We start from the raw sequence: 17,290 nt of genomic DNA, 5'->3' as shown, positions 1-17,290 counted from the left end.
TTTGTTGGTAAGCTGATTTTAGGTCTATCTTCGAAAATACTTTCATTTCGGCAAGTTTATGTAAATTTACTTCCACATTCGGAATAGGGTACGAGTCAGCGCAAACTTTATTGTTCACCCTATTTTATAATCTCCACAAATTCTCAAGCCACTGTCTTGGGTGATGCCCATTTACTTCCTCCTGAAGGGGCAAGTTCTAATAAATCTTCCTTTATTAACTTTCGCAACTTAACTATTACTAACGGTAATAAATGAACTGGTACTTTTCTCGCTTTTTAGTAGCATTTTCTTTTAATTTCAGGCTAGCTTCATAATTTTTTAATTTTCCTGTTTTTTCCATTTCTATCTCATTAAACAACTTCGTTGAATTTATTTTTAATACATCATTCCTCAATAGTCCATGCATTTTTCGGCAATTTGTAACTATAATGGGTACCACTTCATATTTTTCTTTTAGTTCTATTGAACCTTCAAAGTAACCCATAATTGCTATAACCGAACCATCAAACTGATGTAATTGTACGTTGCTTTTTTTTAAACGCGGTTTTCCCATTTTTTCCCACAAATTTCTGGGAATTATACTTCACTGCCAGTATCTATCTGCATTTCAACAACACAATTGTTGATTTTCATTTTTATTTTTGTATTCCATTCCTTGATCCAGTATTTTGTATATTATCCTTCTTTACATCAAAAATTTATCTATTTTCATCTATTCTTTCCACATTTTTCGTTTTACATACTTCTTTGAAGTGATTCTTTTTTAAACATGTTTTTCCAAATGCTGGCCATTTTTCTTTTTTCCTTTCATAAATTTTTTCCACAGCTTTTTCTTTTCATTTCTACCATGTACGTGTCAGCCATTATTTCTTTGTAGATTTTTTTATTTTGGTTGTAGGTATGTATTAATTCCTGCTGTTGTATAACTTCTAGACACATATTCAAGGGCATGTTTGTAAGTTGTAACTGTTCCATTAGCTTATATCTATGTGCCGAATTATGCATACCTTCAATTAATCTTAGTTGGATTAAGTCCTCTTCTGTTGTCTGTTCTTCATGGTTTTTCAAAGTCACAGTATTTACTCGCACTTCTTAACCGGTGTAAATATTTTACTATCGGTTCATCCATTTCCTGCTTCATTGCCATAAACTTGGCCTTTCTGCAATCACCATTCTTTTCTTTGTCCTCATATTTCCCTTGATAACCTGACTTATTTCTTTGAAAGTCATTTCTTCTAGATCTTGAGGGTAAACCATTGTAGCAACCTTCATAATTGCTTCACTACCAGTGTAAGCCATGAACAAGTTGGGGATTTCATTCTTCCTCCTTGTTTTTTGTTGGCTTTTAACTTTTTGCTTCTCGCATTAGCAGCAAAGCAACGAATCCAAGTATCTATGTATTCTGGGTCTTCAAAGACCAGGGAATATCATATCGGCGACACCATTGATATGTTGTGTAAGTAAGCGTTCAACAACCACCTGTTCTAGTTGGTGCCGGTTTATAAATATGAGCTATCTGCTTATATGCAAATTATACTTAATTTGCATATCACTACACTTTATATAGCATTAATAAAGAAAATTTTCAATTTGGCCTTTAGGTGTCTAAAAGTGTGATTTCACTTTTACAAATTAGTCTTTTTTTTTCTTTAAAAATTTAACTTCAAACATTTATGATAGTTTGGCAACCCTACCTCCTTTTGCTGGCCTTTCACTGTTGAAACTGACTTTTTTTCGGGTCTAGCATGCGGTACTACAGGGAAATCTTCATGCGTTGATTGTAAGTAAACTCTGTATGTTCTACGCTAGTTCCTTACTCGAGTAACAATTATGTGTGTTTAATTGTATTAATTGTTTGTTTCTTTATTTTATATCATGCTACTATTTGTTAATGCAAACTTTGAATAAATGCACATGCAATCTTTTATGTTATTTTTACATGCCAACGTATGTGCACTATGATGTAAGTGCCTGGAAAATACTCCTTTTTTCACCGTAACACTGTGCCTATTTTATGTAAAATGAAAATACAAAATTCATTTATTGCAATCTATTATCCTCATCTATAAGTTGTTGTTTCACAACATTTCGGCCAACTATTCCTCTGGCCTTTGTCAGGCGGTTACTGCAACGGGATAGGAACTTTGAATCTCCTAACTGCACTCTCAGCAATTACTGTCTTTCATAGTTGTTGTCGTCACACTACGTTTTGGCCAACTAAGCTTCTGGCCGACTTTGGGTAGGATTGAAACTGCTATCTTCAGACAATGTTCACCTAGAACCATAGAAATTCAACATCTCTATCCACTGTGTCATGGGCCCCAAAGGGCAATCAAGGTTGGATATTTTGGTCTTATAAATCCACGTATAAGAAACAAATTGTTCTCATTTTTACAGTTTTGTCATTAAATTATAAACTGAACGAAATTGCTATAAAACTACAACTAATTTAGTCAAGGTATAAATGTTTTAATTTATAAAATGATTGGATAAGTGTCCATATGAGAAGCTGAATTTCTCTACCACTTAAACTGAATTCATTCTAGAACTTTCAATCTTTTAATAGATAAGGATTTGAAAAAAAATTTTAAAATCAGTTTAAATGACTTTCTATTTGATAATTTAAAGGTTTCCAATTTTCTTTCAAATTTCATTTGAATTAAATCATTCTTTTTTCAATTATTAACCAAGGATTAACATGGCTGGCCTGTTTACAAAGAAATGGAAATACATTCTGTTAAATTTGATTTTAATATTTTAATAATATTTTTTAAAAAGATTTTTTTTTTTTTTTTTTTTTTTTACACATTGATCACCACTTATCAAGGCCCGGAAGCCACTCAGGGATAAGGGTTATTGCAAGTACATTACGTTAGTGAGGAGATTTGCTGAAATGTTTACTTAAGGGGGCGGTTCATTAGGAATTTGTTAACATTGGACTTGAAGACATCCAAGTTGTAGTCCGGAGGGAAGCAGGCAGACGGAACAGAGTTCCACAGGCGTGCAGTTCTAAGAAAGAAGCTTTGTTCATGGAATCTGCGTTTTGATTTAGGCACAGATATAGAGTGGGGGAAATTTTTCACAGTGGATTCAGCTAGACGGGTGTTTTTTGTGAAAGATTGGCGAGGGGGGACCAAAGATTGGAGTTCAGACGAGCATCTGCCATGGAAATAACGATAAAACAAGGACAGGCTCGCAACATCTCTTCTGTGGGAGAGAGGTTGCAGGGTAGAGAAAAGGGCATCCCCCACTAAGCCACGAAGTCTATTTTGTACTCTGTCAAGGCAAGATAGGCTGTTTTTAGAAGCTCCTGTCCAGATATGGCAACAGTATTCCATCCTTGGACGTACTTGGCTTTTATATAGATAGAGAATTGCATCCGTAGTGAGATATCTTCTGGAGCGGTAGAAGGATCCCACCATCTTTCCAGTGACCTTGGCAACAGACTTGATGTACATGTTCCATTTCAGATCAGGAGTAAAGGTCAAACCCAGAAGCTTGTCAAAACATGGGGCCTCACCCAGACGAGAGCCATCCATCACAATTGATGCCAGATGGGGATCAGAGCGTTGATGATGTAAGGATAGCAGTTTGGTTTTAGATGCATTAAAGGTTACCAGCCACATCTTCCACCACTGAACCACGCGCTCGAGATCAGAGGAGAGAGAATCAGAGAGAACTTTGTCATTTACAGCCTTTGATGTGTTGCCGTAGATGGTCGTGTCATCAGCATAGATGTCAACGAAGGATTTAAATATGTGTTTAGGGAGGTCATTGATGTAGATCAGGAAGAGAGTTGGGCCCAGGATTGACCCCTGAGGGACTCCAGCATTTATATTGCAGGCCTCTGATTTTTGTCCATCTACCACTACTCTTATGAGCCTATCGGAGAGAAATGATTTAATGATTGAGAAAACATTTCCAGTTATACCGTAGCTGGAAATCTTGTGAAGTAGACCCTTATGCCATACCTTGTCGAAGGCCTTTGATATGTCAAGAGCAATTGCCCTAGAAAGGAAGCCTTTGTCAAGAGATTCAGTAATCCTGTGGGATATAACCGTCAGCACATCTGCGGTAGATCTTGCAGAGCGGAAACCATATTGTGTGTCACTAAGAAGGTTATTCCTGCTGAGGTGGTTGACTATTTCTCTATTTAATATGGATTCCAGCAACTTACTCATAACACACAGGAGACTTATTGGTCTGTATTGAGAGGGAGATGACTTATCACCTGAATTCTTAAATACAGGGCAAACTGATGAAGTCTTCCAGGGAGTCGGAAAGCACTTCTCCTTAAGGCAGCGCTTAAATAGTTTCGTAAGTATGGGAGCAAGTTCTGGTTGAAGCTTTTTTAACACTATAATTGGGATGCCATCAGGGCCAGTTGCTTTACTGGAATCTAGGTTCTTTATTAGCTTGGCGACCTCATGCACGGATATTTGTATGTTACCTAGCTTGTTCTGTGTTATAGGAGGAAATATGGGGAGTTGATGGCCTTCGTCGCATAGGGTAGAATTAGCTGCAAAGTTCTTTGCAAATAGTTTGGCCTTGTCTGACGCTGACGAGATGACCTCTGGTCCATTGATAATGGTTGGGATAGAACGCACACTTCTGTTCAGGATCCTATTTGTTATTTGCCAAAACTGGTGGGATCCAAGCCGCTGATCAGCTACCTTGGATTTAACAGACTGGGCATATAGCTCTCTTGCATTTTTTATTACTCTTTTACAGTGGTTGCTGGCAGACCTAAAAGCAGCTTTAGTCTCAGTGCATCTATTACGTTGGTAGCTATGGAAAAAGTGATTTCTGTGCGAATTTAGAAAATCGTTTTATTTTACACTATTAATATTTTTTAGTTTCAATAAATATTTTATTAATACTAAATAAAGATACTTATACTAATACTAATAAATAATAGTAAATAAAAATACTAAAAAAAATTAGTAAATCACAAAGACTAGAAACACAAAATAAATAGTTGCACAATTTTATTAATGTGAAGATTCTTGTGCTGAAATAAAAGTGAGAGTAAAAGTTGTACCTGTGGGTAAATTTTTCACTCATTAAATATAAAAACAATTTTCATTCATTGATCCTCACTAAATATTTAAGCATTAAATGCTTTTATATTTTTATATTCATAAATGAAAATTTTTGCTTTTCACCCACACAAATATTTTTTTCTTTTGTTTTTGCAAGAAAGATAATTATTTGGTTCCAGTCTTTGTTTCTTTACACAAATCTTCTGTCATTCATTTTACTAACTTTACATGAAACAATTATGTTGAAACCCATTTTAATTGTTGTGTATTTTTTGCATGAAAAGACGACTCTCATGTGATGTTTTCTATTCAAATGAACTGCGCTGGACGATATTTCATTATACTTACATGGCATAGGAGTAAAACCTGACACATTCTGAAACTAAGGCTTGACTTGCTTCGGAATTCGAGCTTATGATATGTGGTTTGGTTCAATCCTAGGCCTTACCTTCTCCTTTGGAAGAGGGGGTTGTTTTATTGTTTGTTACCTCGAGATGTCCCTACAAGGAAATAATGGCTATTTTCATAATCTTCTAGTACTCCCTCAGAGGAGCTGGATTTCCTCCCACATTAAACTGACTTCATGTCAAATACTCCTTTTAATTCAAACTATCAAAACATACTTCAAACAAATGATTGGAGAGTCTTCTTTTGTATTTGGGCATCGAATCTAAATCAATACAATGAGGAATGGTAAAAGACAGAAGACCATAGTTCATTTTACCGATTCTTTCACTTCTTGGCTCACTTTATAGTCACTCTCTACTTACTTCCAAAATCCTTTCTAATTCATATAGGTGAGAATGACATCATATTCATGTGATTCACACTTTCTTCATTTCCATTCACACATTTTTTATTCAACTGAATTTGCCAGACAACATTTTGTCTCAGCACCTGTGAATGTTTTAAAGAGGAATTATTGTGTACTAGCAAAAATACCCAACTTTCAGTAGACAAAACTATGAACATTTATTTATCTTTTATCAAACAAACAATAAATTATTAATAAACTACAGAAATGAAAAAATCAGTCAAGAATTATGTAATTCATAAATATTACACATGATTCACATAAAAAAACACCATAAATCTGTTTTCATTTAACAATTCTGGTTCAACTTATTAAAAATTTGCCCTTTGTTTTAAAAATATATTTTTTAAATATTGTGCTAGAGTATGTCATCAAAATACATAATTCAATAAAAATGTGATAATATGTAAGTACATTCATATTTGCATTCATTTGTTTTGTTATTCTTACATCTTTTAAATTATCAAAGTTTGAAATTAATTCATAGCAATCATTAAGAATTATTTTCTTTCACAGATAAACGTCCCTGCTAGATGATTAGAAGCATAGAAGCAGGTTTCCAACAGCCCAGAAAGCAAGATTCATTAAGGCATTTGTTGTAGAGTTTGGAGAGAACTGAAGCTACTTCGGCTGAGCACTTTTTTACTAGCACAGCTGGGATGAGATCAGGTCCACATGCTTTTGAAGTATCAAGGTTTTTTATGATAGCATGCACCTGAGCAGAGGTGATTTTAAGATTGTCTAGCGTGGTGTCTGTCCACAAAGGAAAGTCAGGCAGGAGGTGGTTGGAAAGGTCCAGTGTGGAGTTTGAGGCAAACCGACTGACAAGCATATTAGCCTTGTCGGTTGCTGAGCAAACAACCTCATGATTGTTGGTTAGTGGGGGAATTGTTGATTGCCCATTATTTACTACACTGTTGAAGATTTTCCAGAAGTCATGCATTCCTAATTTTTGTGCTTCGATGCGTTTTTTAGTGGTTTCAGTAAATTCTCTCTTAGCTGTCGCTATTTCTTTCTTAACGTTACTTCTAGCTTCTATCTCTTTTCTATGTTCTGTCTGTTTGAACTGGACTTATGTCGGTTAAATCTGCGGTATGTATGCTGCCTTTGAGCAATGGCAGTTGCGCAAGTAGAAGTAAACCATTGGGGAGAGTGGGGCTTGCTATAAAATTTCTGCATGGGAACATGTGCTTCAATTGCCATTTTGAACAATTCAGTGGTCTCATTTGCGCACTGTTCAGCAGGAAGAGAAAAAATATTTCCCCATCTCTGATAAGATCTCTGATGGCTTCCCAGTCAGCCTTTTTATAATATCTTGTTGTTTTGAGCACCGGCTCTTCAGTTTTGGATCTAGAGTTTAGGGCAATTTCAATCATTATCACTGCATGATCAGCATTCACGAGTGGGCTGTCAGCACTTGTTATACAATCCTCGGAAACTGTGGTCAGAAACAGATCTAGAAGTGATGCATGTTGTTCTTGCTGGTCAGGGAAACAGGTTGGAAACGTAACCATTTGTGATAGGGAGTGAGATATAGCAAAGCTATGTGTTGTGCTGCCCGCTGCATCTGTGTAAGTAGAGAATCCAAGCCAGTTTTTGTGGTGAACATTAAAGTCACCAAATACATGTACTTGTGCGCTAGTGTTGAGGGAGAGTGCTGTGTCTATACTGTCAGAGACTTTGTTTATTATGGTGCAGTCCTGGGTCGAGGGAGAGTGGTAGAGAAAATAAAAGTAGCTAATGCTATGTTGTATGTTTAGTCTAAAGCACATAAAAGCTTGATCGTCCGATTCTAGGTTTGTTTCTCTAGTCAAGGGGAGGGTGTTACGAATGTAGACTCCAAGTCCGAGCATATGTCTGTCAGAGTCCTTACGGCAGAGTAGGAGATAGCCAGGCATGTTAAAGTAGTTAGAGGGGATGGATGAGTGTATGTTAGTCTCACAGTGCTAAGATATCCGGGGTGTTTGTTAGGAGAAATGCTTCGACATCATTTAAATTAGTTCTAAGCCCACAGATGTTCGTAAATGCAAGCCTCAAGGGAGAAGGCAGGTTGGTTTTGTTTGAGTTTGGGCCTGGTTTTAGCGTAATTTTTTTTATTGTACTGTCATTCAAGTTTCTTCTCTATGTGTTACAAAATTGTTGTGTAATCAGACCCAGATCAAACAATGGCTCACAGAATGGCAATTCAAATGGAAGTTTCAGACAAGTTGTATCACCATGCATTTTCAGAGAAAAAATCCAACATACATACTCTCTCTACAAAACGAATACCAAGAAGGTTTCTTCTGAACATTACCTGGGCAATTATTGTCAGCAACAATTTGAATTGGACAAAGCACCTCACTAAAGCTGTCAAGAAGTGCAAGAGTGTCTTGGCATCACTCAGCAAGACTTTTGTTCGCCATTCAACCATCCATTTTAAAACTGTATGCAGCTATAACACAACTAGAGTTAATATTTGTATTATCAGTCTAGAACATCTATGTTGCTCAAAATATTGATCATATGGAAACCGTTCAAAGACATGCAACCAAGTGAATACCTCGATTAGACATTTGCCATATTCTGAATGCCCTGCTTTACTTTCTCTATCTTTCCTCTCACAAATGCTTTATACTTTGAACATATGATCGAGATGATTATGTTTTTGGTTAAAGTCTGAAGATTATTCTGAGGCTGTATGTTCTAGCCTAAGCAAATGTAGCAAGACGATTTCAGAAATTCACTGGGAAATGGCATTCAAACTATGTAGCATCAGGACTCTAATAAAGCATTGCATTTAAAATTCTATGATGCAAGGCACTTGTAGAAGACCAAAGGACAAAATGCTGAATCCATGTGATAACAATAACCAAAATAATAAGTCAGAAAATTATATAAGTAAAACCTCAACAGAAACAACCTTCTTAGTGATATGCAATATGGTTTCTGCTCTGCAAGATCTACAGCAGATGTGCTAATGGTTATATCACATAGGATTAGTGAATCTCTTGACAAAGGTTTCCTTTCCAGGGCAATTACTCTTGACATATTGAAGGCCTTCGATAAGGTATGGCATAAGGGCCTACTTCACAAGATTTCCAGCTACGGTATTACTGGAAATGTTTTCTCAATCATTAAATCAGTTCTCTCTGATAGGTTCATAAGAGTAGTGGTTGATGGGCAGAAATCAGAGGCCCACAGTATTAATGCTAGAGTGTCCCAGGGGTCCATCCTGGGCCCAACTCTCTTCCTGATCCACATCAATGATTTACCAAAGCACATACTTAAATCATTCGTTGACATCTATGCTGATGACACGAACATCTATGGCAACACATCAAAGGCCGTAAATGAGAAAGTTCTCTCTAATTCTCTCTCCTCTGATCTTGAGCATGTGGTACAATGGGGGAAGAGGTGGCTGGTCACTTTTAATTCATTCAAAATCAAGCTTCTATCATTACATCATCAATACTCTGATCCCCATCTGGCATCAATTAAAATGGCTCTCGTCTTGGGGAAGCTCAACGTTTTGACAAGCTTCTGGGTTTGACCTTTACTTCTGATCTGAAATGGAACACGTACATCAAATCTGTTACCAGGGATGCTGGGAAAATGGTGGGATCCTTCTACCGCTTCAGAAGACATCTCACTACTGATGCAATTCTCTATCTGTATAAAAGCCAAGTACGTCCAAGGATGGAGTACTGCTACCACATCTGGGCAGGAGTTGCTAAAAGCAGCCTATCCTGCCTTGACAGAGTACAAAATAGACTTTGTGGTTTAGTAGAGGATGCCCTTTTCTCTTCCCTGCAACCTCTCTCCCACAGAAGAGACGTTGTTTTATCGTTATTTCCATGCCAGGTGTTCGTCTGAGCTCCAATCCCTCGTCCCCCCTCGCCAATCTTTCACAAGAAACACCCATCTGGCTAAAACTACTGTCAATAATTTTCCCCACTCTTTATCTGTGCCTAAATCCAAACGTAGATTCCATGAGCAAAGCTTCTTTCTTAGAACTGCACACTAGTGGAACTCTCTGCCGCTTGCCTGTTTCCCACCTGACTACAACTTGGACGTCTTCAAGTCCAACATAAACAAACTCCTGACAAACCGCCCCCTTAAGTAAGACACTCTATCTAACCACCCAATACTTATGATTACTACAATACTATCTCATTGATTACTGTACACGCAATAACCCTTATCCCTGAGTGGCCTTTGGGCCTTGATAAGTGGTGGACCCCATGTAAAAAAAAAAAAAAACTTATAAAAGCAAAAATTATATAAAGTAAAAATTTTATAAAAGATGTTTAAGACAAATTTCTCTCCAACACCTTTTACATGTTTAAAAAAAAAAAAAGGAGTTTGTCAGATGTTTTTGAAAATTTTATTTTAAGATCAAATTTTTGTTGTGAACAAATGAGGCATAAATATCATCTATTTATTGTTCATGGAACATTTAATGGAAAATACTGTGGCATTTTGCATAGATGAAGTCCGCACAGTATACTGGGCTGCCCCTCCAAAATTATGACAGGCAGCACCTAAAAAAGTAAAGCAAAACCATTTCAAAACAGTTTATATTTGAATAAATTTTTATTTTACAGTTTGAAGTAATTTTTTCTGAACTTCGGTTGTTTTGTTTAAAAAGATTGCCAGTAAATTTAGGAAAATTAAAGCAAACCTATTCAGATTTGAGAAGACTGAGAATGTCAAACTAAATTTATTATATATGGTTTATTTGGAGTTTTTCATATCGGATATATATATATATATATATATATGTATATATATATATATATATATGTGTGTGTGTGTCTGTGTATATGAAGGAAGTTAAAATTTTGTAAATTAGCATTTACAACATTTATTATTTGAAATAAGGGATACAAATTAAAGATGAGTATTTCCTTATTCTATGGAGTTTCAAAGAATGGGTCTTATCCTTGAATTGCTAATTTGCAAAATTTTAACTTCCTTCCATATACCGATGTTCTGTCTCGAATATTGAGGATTTTCATCTAATTAGGATTTTCCTATAAATATTAATAATAATATTTATATATTCAATTTAAGTTTTCAAAATTCTTAATTTTGTAAACTTTAACTTTTGAACTATATATATATATATATATATATATATATATATAAAGATTTTTCTGGATACATAATTTTATTAAACATTTTCATAATATTCGGTGCAATGTCATTATTATTAATTGTTGAGGTATTTTTTACAGTTTCGACATATATTATCACATTTCATTTTTCTTTTTTAATAATATACGTTTAAAAAACCTCAACAATTAATAAAAATGGCATTGCACCCAGTATTATTCAAATGTTTAATATATATATATATATATATATATATATATATATATATATATATATATATATATATAATATATATTTGTTGTTATTTTTTAGTGACAACTTTGTTATTAGTATTAATGGCTCCCAGAAAGTTCCATGATAGGTATATACATCGTAAAGTTTTTAAAAAGATTTTTCTGTATTTTTATTTTGAAAAAAGGTTTTAATCTAAGTAATCACCATAGCAGTTTTATAGAAAGTGTTTATTAAATTACTTAAATGATAAGAAATATACCGACTGTTTATGAAAAAATGGCATCAATTATGCCAAATGAAATGAGAAGTTAAAAATATATGTTATTGCCTGAAAATTGAAATGAAACAGCTACTATTATTCATAACTGTAAGTGTAAGTATAATAATATTTGACTATATTATTTATAACTTTTTAAAGATGATTCGTTTCCTAATAGTTTAAAGAATTGTATTAATTATGAATCATCTGTTTAATGCAATAAATGTATATATGTAATAGTTTTATAATAATTTAATGAAATTTAAAAGTTATGATATGTCTGTTTATTGCAATATTGGAAATTCATATATCTGAGAAGGGCTGGTGCTATAGAAATAATGAACTTTGACTAATTAATTGAGGAGCATGAGAGAACTTAATGGATAGAGCATAAAAGTCTTTGCTACATTCTTTGTAAGAAAACAGATTTGAAAGAGGCAGTTTGTTCAGAATAAATGTAATAATTTGTATATGGGCACAAAGTGTACTCATGGTTTTAGGAAACAAAGTTTAGGAAATGCTGTATGTAGATTGTGAAAGATTTGTTAAGGAAGTGTTTGTTTATTTTCCAATTGGAACTGTAGATGCAGGAGACAAATCAGCTTTATTATATGGAAAAAGATATAGAACAATGACTGAAATCTGTTTACATCATAGTTTTCAAAATTCTAAAGTGTTTTTTAAATTGTAAACAGATGAACAGATATTTATTTTACACTTGAATTTAAATTCAATGTTAAATTTGTGACTGCTCTAAAACCAAAGAGAAACATGAATTATTGACTGCATCCTCGTCATATAAAAGAACCGTTTTCTAATCAAATACTCATTTGATTCTTACCATATTCTCCAGAGATGGAAGCTGCAACAATGGCTCCACTGAAGTGTGGGTATTTCTTAATAATTGGCTTCAGGGCACCAGATGCAGCTTCTTCCGGGGATAAACCATTCTGCATCAAATGAACAGCATGGAAACTGCAAAGAAACAACATTCAATCAATTCTTAAATGTGGCCATTTCAGCTGAGTGTTTAGCAATAAAAATGCTATTTCAAAATTAAATTTTAAAGGGTTTTTTGGAATTATAATATAGGCACAACCCCCAACTCCAATTTGAAAGTTAATTTTTTTTCCAAATTGGCATTAAATTTGACACATATTTATTATACATCAATTGAGCAAGATTCCCTGAATTTCAATTTCTTATTACAAGTTATTAAGATTAAGTTTAAACTTTTCTAGAATCAAAACATGTAAAATTGGAATAATAATTCTAGATATAATGTTTAGTATCATTATATATTGATTTTAAGTTTTGTAAGGGGACATAAAAGTGGTGCAAAATGTTCCGTTGTGAGTTTTATCCATATTGGGATGTGTATTTTTTTTCAGGATATACATAAAGTTAGGTATATACAGAGCAAACTATAGGCCCAAAAGAAGTATAATGCTCTTATTGAGAGGCTGGTAGTTGACTTGAATTATGTGCGATCACTGCTTGCTGATATGTTGCTTGTAAAGTCAACTAAAATAACAATTCACTAGTGAGCACAAAAGATGAAACCCTAACTCTAACCCTCTAAGAAATTTCAACAGAAACAAAGCCTCCATCTGTGGTACATGCCATAAAGTGCTGCAGTTATTGCTCACATAAATCCCTATTTCAATTGCTTTCAACAGTTTTGGGTAATGTTGTTTAAAGTTAGCAGAAAGAAAGGAGAAAAAGAAAGGGAAAAATAGATCAAATGAACAGAAGTCTTACTGCGTGTGTGTCGGGCGAGGTTGAGCGAAAGAGAAAGAAAAATCAAGATGGCACCCATAGTTTTAAAAGGTGTGCTCTGGTGGAAGTCACACAAAATCACACGAAATCACGTGGGAGACATGTATAAAAGGAGTTGACAGGTTAGTTCGGGGAAAGGCAGACAGACGAAGGTTGGTGACAGTGATGATTTCGAATCCGGCGGTTATTGGTTTGCAAAGACAAATTCTTTTTTCTTTCTTTTTTTTTTTTTTTTTAATTTTGTTGTCCTAAATCATGAACACTTCATGTGATAAATGAAAACACTTTATCCAATAGTATTTTATTTAGGAATAACTAATTCCATAACTTCATGATGCCATCTATGAAGCTAATTACAGTCCAAAAGGAAAAAAAAAAACAAGAGAATATGTAATTTTGAATTAAAAGAAAATCAACCTTTTTTCTTTGTTTCCTTTAAAGTTACCTTGGAACAAATCGCATCATGATATCCCCATCACCAGTACCCACAGCCCCACCAATATCATTGTCCACGTATGCTCCTGATCCAATGATGGGTGAATCTCCAACTCTCCTTATGGAAAGAAACAAAAAACAAAAATATCAGAAAATAAGGCTTCACATTAATAAATGAAATGTCAAAAAATAAATACTGCTTACCATAGTGACCGTCAAATTTATGGAGTGTTTTTGATTTTCATAACAGAGTCTGTCTTTAAAAATCTACCAAACATCAGGTAATTATCTAATCAATATAAAATTTTTACAGATTAATAAGTAAAGAATGCACTTTATATGCGTGTAATTTTTTTTTTTCATATTCATTGTATAAATGTATTTTTGGGGCCTTCATATCCCCCTTCCTCATTTGTCCCTTTTTGGACACTTTAAAGTCCAAGCGATCCATTAACTTATTTGTGGTAGGAGGGTAAATGTGTGCAGAAAAACAAAAAAAATAATAATTTCACAAGCTGCCTTCGATATCCAAGATTAAAATTCGAATTTTGAATGTGTTTAATTTTTTTATATTTTACATTTTGAAGTGTGAGATTCATTGAGTATGTTATCAACAATTATTATCTTTCAGATAAGGATAAAAAAATATTTTTTTTATGAAAACGCTAAAATATGCATACTTTAAATCTTTAAAAATAAATTAAAAATTTAATTTTAGAATGTGTAAACTTTCCATGTGCCAATACATAAAGAATGCTTTAAAGAATCGATACAAAAAAATTTTTTTAAAAATAAAAACAAGGTGTGAAAATCATAAGTATTAATTATATCTGCAAGTGTCGTTTTACGTGAGACTTTTTCAAAATATGGTAGCCCGTTACGGTTTACAAAAAATTGTCATCTCCCATTTTGAAACTTAACTATAACTATGAAGATATGCATTTCCATAGATGATGGTTGTCACATCCCAACAAGTTGCATCCATCCAGAGGGTTACCAAAAACGGCCCTTTTAAGAGCCACCAAATTCTAATGAAAGTCTTTATCAACTTGATTTATGTAATAAAGAATTGGGGAAAATACAGTACATCAAGTTTATGGGAAAAGAGTGTGACTCATTGGTTATTATTAATTAGAAATGAGAAAGGAAAAATGATTTTAATCATGAAATTAAAAGCTGACTAAAAGTGATATTAAAACTGAGAAATATAATGACAAAAATTTATGTTTGATGTAAAAATAAAAAAGAATTTTTTTTAACTTTTAACAAGTATTAGGAAAATTAGCTTGTTTGATCAATTATGAAAGAAAAATTATAAAGCTAAAAATAACATATTTCACCATAAATGGCATTTGTAATTATAATTCAATTCAATTATTTTAAACAATGTATTTGCCTGTCTAGTTGCATTAAAAGTCATGAAAATGTTTAAAAAAATATTTAGACATGACTGGGTTCCCATACCTTAAATCCAAGATGGTGGCGGTAGGTAAAATGTACGAGTTCATGATAAAAAATGGAATTATTTGAATTTATTAAAATATAAGGTAATTATATTCTAATAGTTTTCCATATTCTTATAGCCAATCATAGTAAACTTTATTTAGACAAAAAAAAATAGTTTAATTGATTCAAAAACCTTTTAAAAAATATTTATGTTTTATTTACATTCTGCAAAAACTGAGTTAAGTGTGTTTTTTGAAAAATTTAAAATTTAAATTCTATTAAACATTATAGAAAAGTATTATATCATTCTTCTTTTAACATAATAAACTTCAGAGTTTTATCTTTCTGATAAAACCAAAAGTTGTGTAGAAATAACGGATTTTTATAGATTTTAATAAGCTTTAGAAAAAGCAGCTTTCAATCAATTGGCAGTCACTAAGTATAATGCATACATCTGTTAAGAAATTAAACAAAGTTAAAATTAAGAAATCTTATTATAATGGATATTTATGTTTGTATATAACTGAAACTACATCAGTACCTAAATCATAATTTCCTAAATAATTTATATTGTATTCTTACTGGTTTTATTTTAAACTCTCAGTGATTAAGAAAATTGTTACAGATGATTTCATCTACATACGTTATTAGAATTCAACTTATTTTGCAATAACTTTAACTCATTATGATTGGTATTATTATTTAATCACACATTTTTATTAATAATTAAATAAGTAACATTATAATCATTTTAAAATCATTGTAAAAATTTAAAATAGTTTTTAAATTTACTTTAAATTTCATAGTGATTTTAAAGCAAGTGAAAAATTAATTCTTTAAGCAAAAATTAAATTGAAAAATATAAGACTTAAATTAAATTGTGTCTCAAAATTTTTGAGATGAAGATTGATAATTGAAATTGTTTGGACTACTATTTTGATCTTGATTGTTATTTTCACAACATTTCCGCAGATATAACCTCCAGCTTTGTTCAGGTGTATTTTCTCAACCCAAGGATTTTTACATTAAAATCAGAGGCCTATAGCTAAGGACTGATAGAATAAGACCAATCTATGTTTATGTGAACTGTGGCCAACAGAGAAAAAGCGCTAACATTATTTTGTTTGAAATTTTCAGATTTCACTATTTTTGGCATACAAAATTGGAGATGAATACTTGTCACACACAAAATCTATTACATAAAATAAATTTGTTTGTCTGTCCGGCTAAAACTTAGAAACTAGCAAAGATACACTTAAAAACCTTTCAGATTCTGATTCAGTATGACTTCGATCAGGTTATCGCAAAATAACTTACTCTAATATTCGTTCATTTGGGGTTATTATAGACCAAATTAATGTCTAAAAGTATAAAAAACATAGCGAAGAAATCAATGGAACTACTCTATAAATAACTCTCAAATTACTTTTGCTAAATCAATTAACATGAAGATCATAAAAATTAAAAGCTAAGAATAAACAGGTGACAAAATACAGACAGAGCCTCTTATAGATATTTGTAGACACATCTAAAACTTCAATTTCAAGCTTAAGTGTGAGAGACCAAAGAAAATGCTATTTCAAACTTAAGTGTGACAGATCAAATAAAATGTTATTTTAAAATTAAGCATGAAAGCCCAAAGAAAATGCTATTTCAAACTTAAGTGTGGCAGACTAAGGAAAATGCTGTTTAAATGTAAGGGTGATAGATGAAAGAAAATGCTATTTCAGACTTAAGCGTGACAGATCAAAGAAAATGCTATTTCAATTTTTAGCATGACTATGTGGACTGAAGCTACACTTGATAAGCAACAGAATCAAACACACACACACAAACACACACATGCATGAACTAAAATAAATATCATTTGCAAAGGAAAATATGTGCAGTGAGAGATAGAGAGAAAGAAACTGGGAAGAGTAACCCCTTTACACACAATGTTGATCCCGTCTAATTGAAGGGAACAGCAGTCTGACCACTATGATGTATTTGTATTGTATGCGCGCGCGCACACACACACACACACACACAAAATCTTGTTGACAAAAAAAGAAATAGATAGGATAGTGTTGTAGTGTATAGTGTGTGTTAAAGGTTCCAAATGTAAGGCTGACTGGGAAGCCATCAGGGATCTCATCAGAGATGTCCCATGGCAAAATATCTTTTCACTTCCTACTAAACAGT

General features: G+C 33.1%; 1 protein-coding gene across 6 annotated transcripts in view; it reads right to left on the bottom strand.

Moving 5' to 3' along the window:
- Window positions 1-10,199: 10,199 nt before the first annotated feature.
- The window catches only part of LOC145252420 (N(4)-(Beta-N-acetylglucosaminyl)-L-asparaginase-like), an 83,829-nt gene continuing 76,738 nt past the window's right edge, over window positions 10,200-17,290 (bottom strand). For all 6 annotated transcript variants that reach the window (XM_080111812.1, XM_080111811.1, XM_080111814.1 and 3 more), the window contains exons 7-9: window positions 13,671-13,778; window positions 12,288-12,421; window positions 10,200-10,379 (exon numbers count right to left, since the gene is read on the bottom strand). In XM_080111812.1, the coding sequence (XP_079967938.1) occupies window positions 10,273-10,379; window positions 12,288-12,421; window positions 13,671-13,778 (349 nt within the window). In that variant the 3' untranslated portion in view covers window positions 10,200-10,272. The remainder of the gene's footprint in view (window positions 10,380-12,287; window positions 12,422-13,670; window positions 13,779-17,290) is intronic.

Source organism: Euprymna scolopes, chromosome 29 (assembly GCF_053919585.1).
Source record: "Euprymna scolopes isolate OS-2025 chromosome 29, ASM5391958v1, whole genome shotgun sequence".
NCBI classification, from domain to species: domain Eukaryota; kingdom Metazoa; phylum Mollusca; class Cephalopoda; order Sepiida; family Sepiolidae; genus Euprymna; species Euprymna scolopes.
The sequence above is the reverse complement of the archived record's forward strand: the minus strand, read 5'-3'. Positions and strand labels throughout refer to the sequence as shown.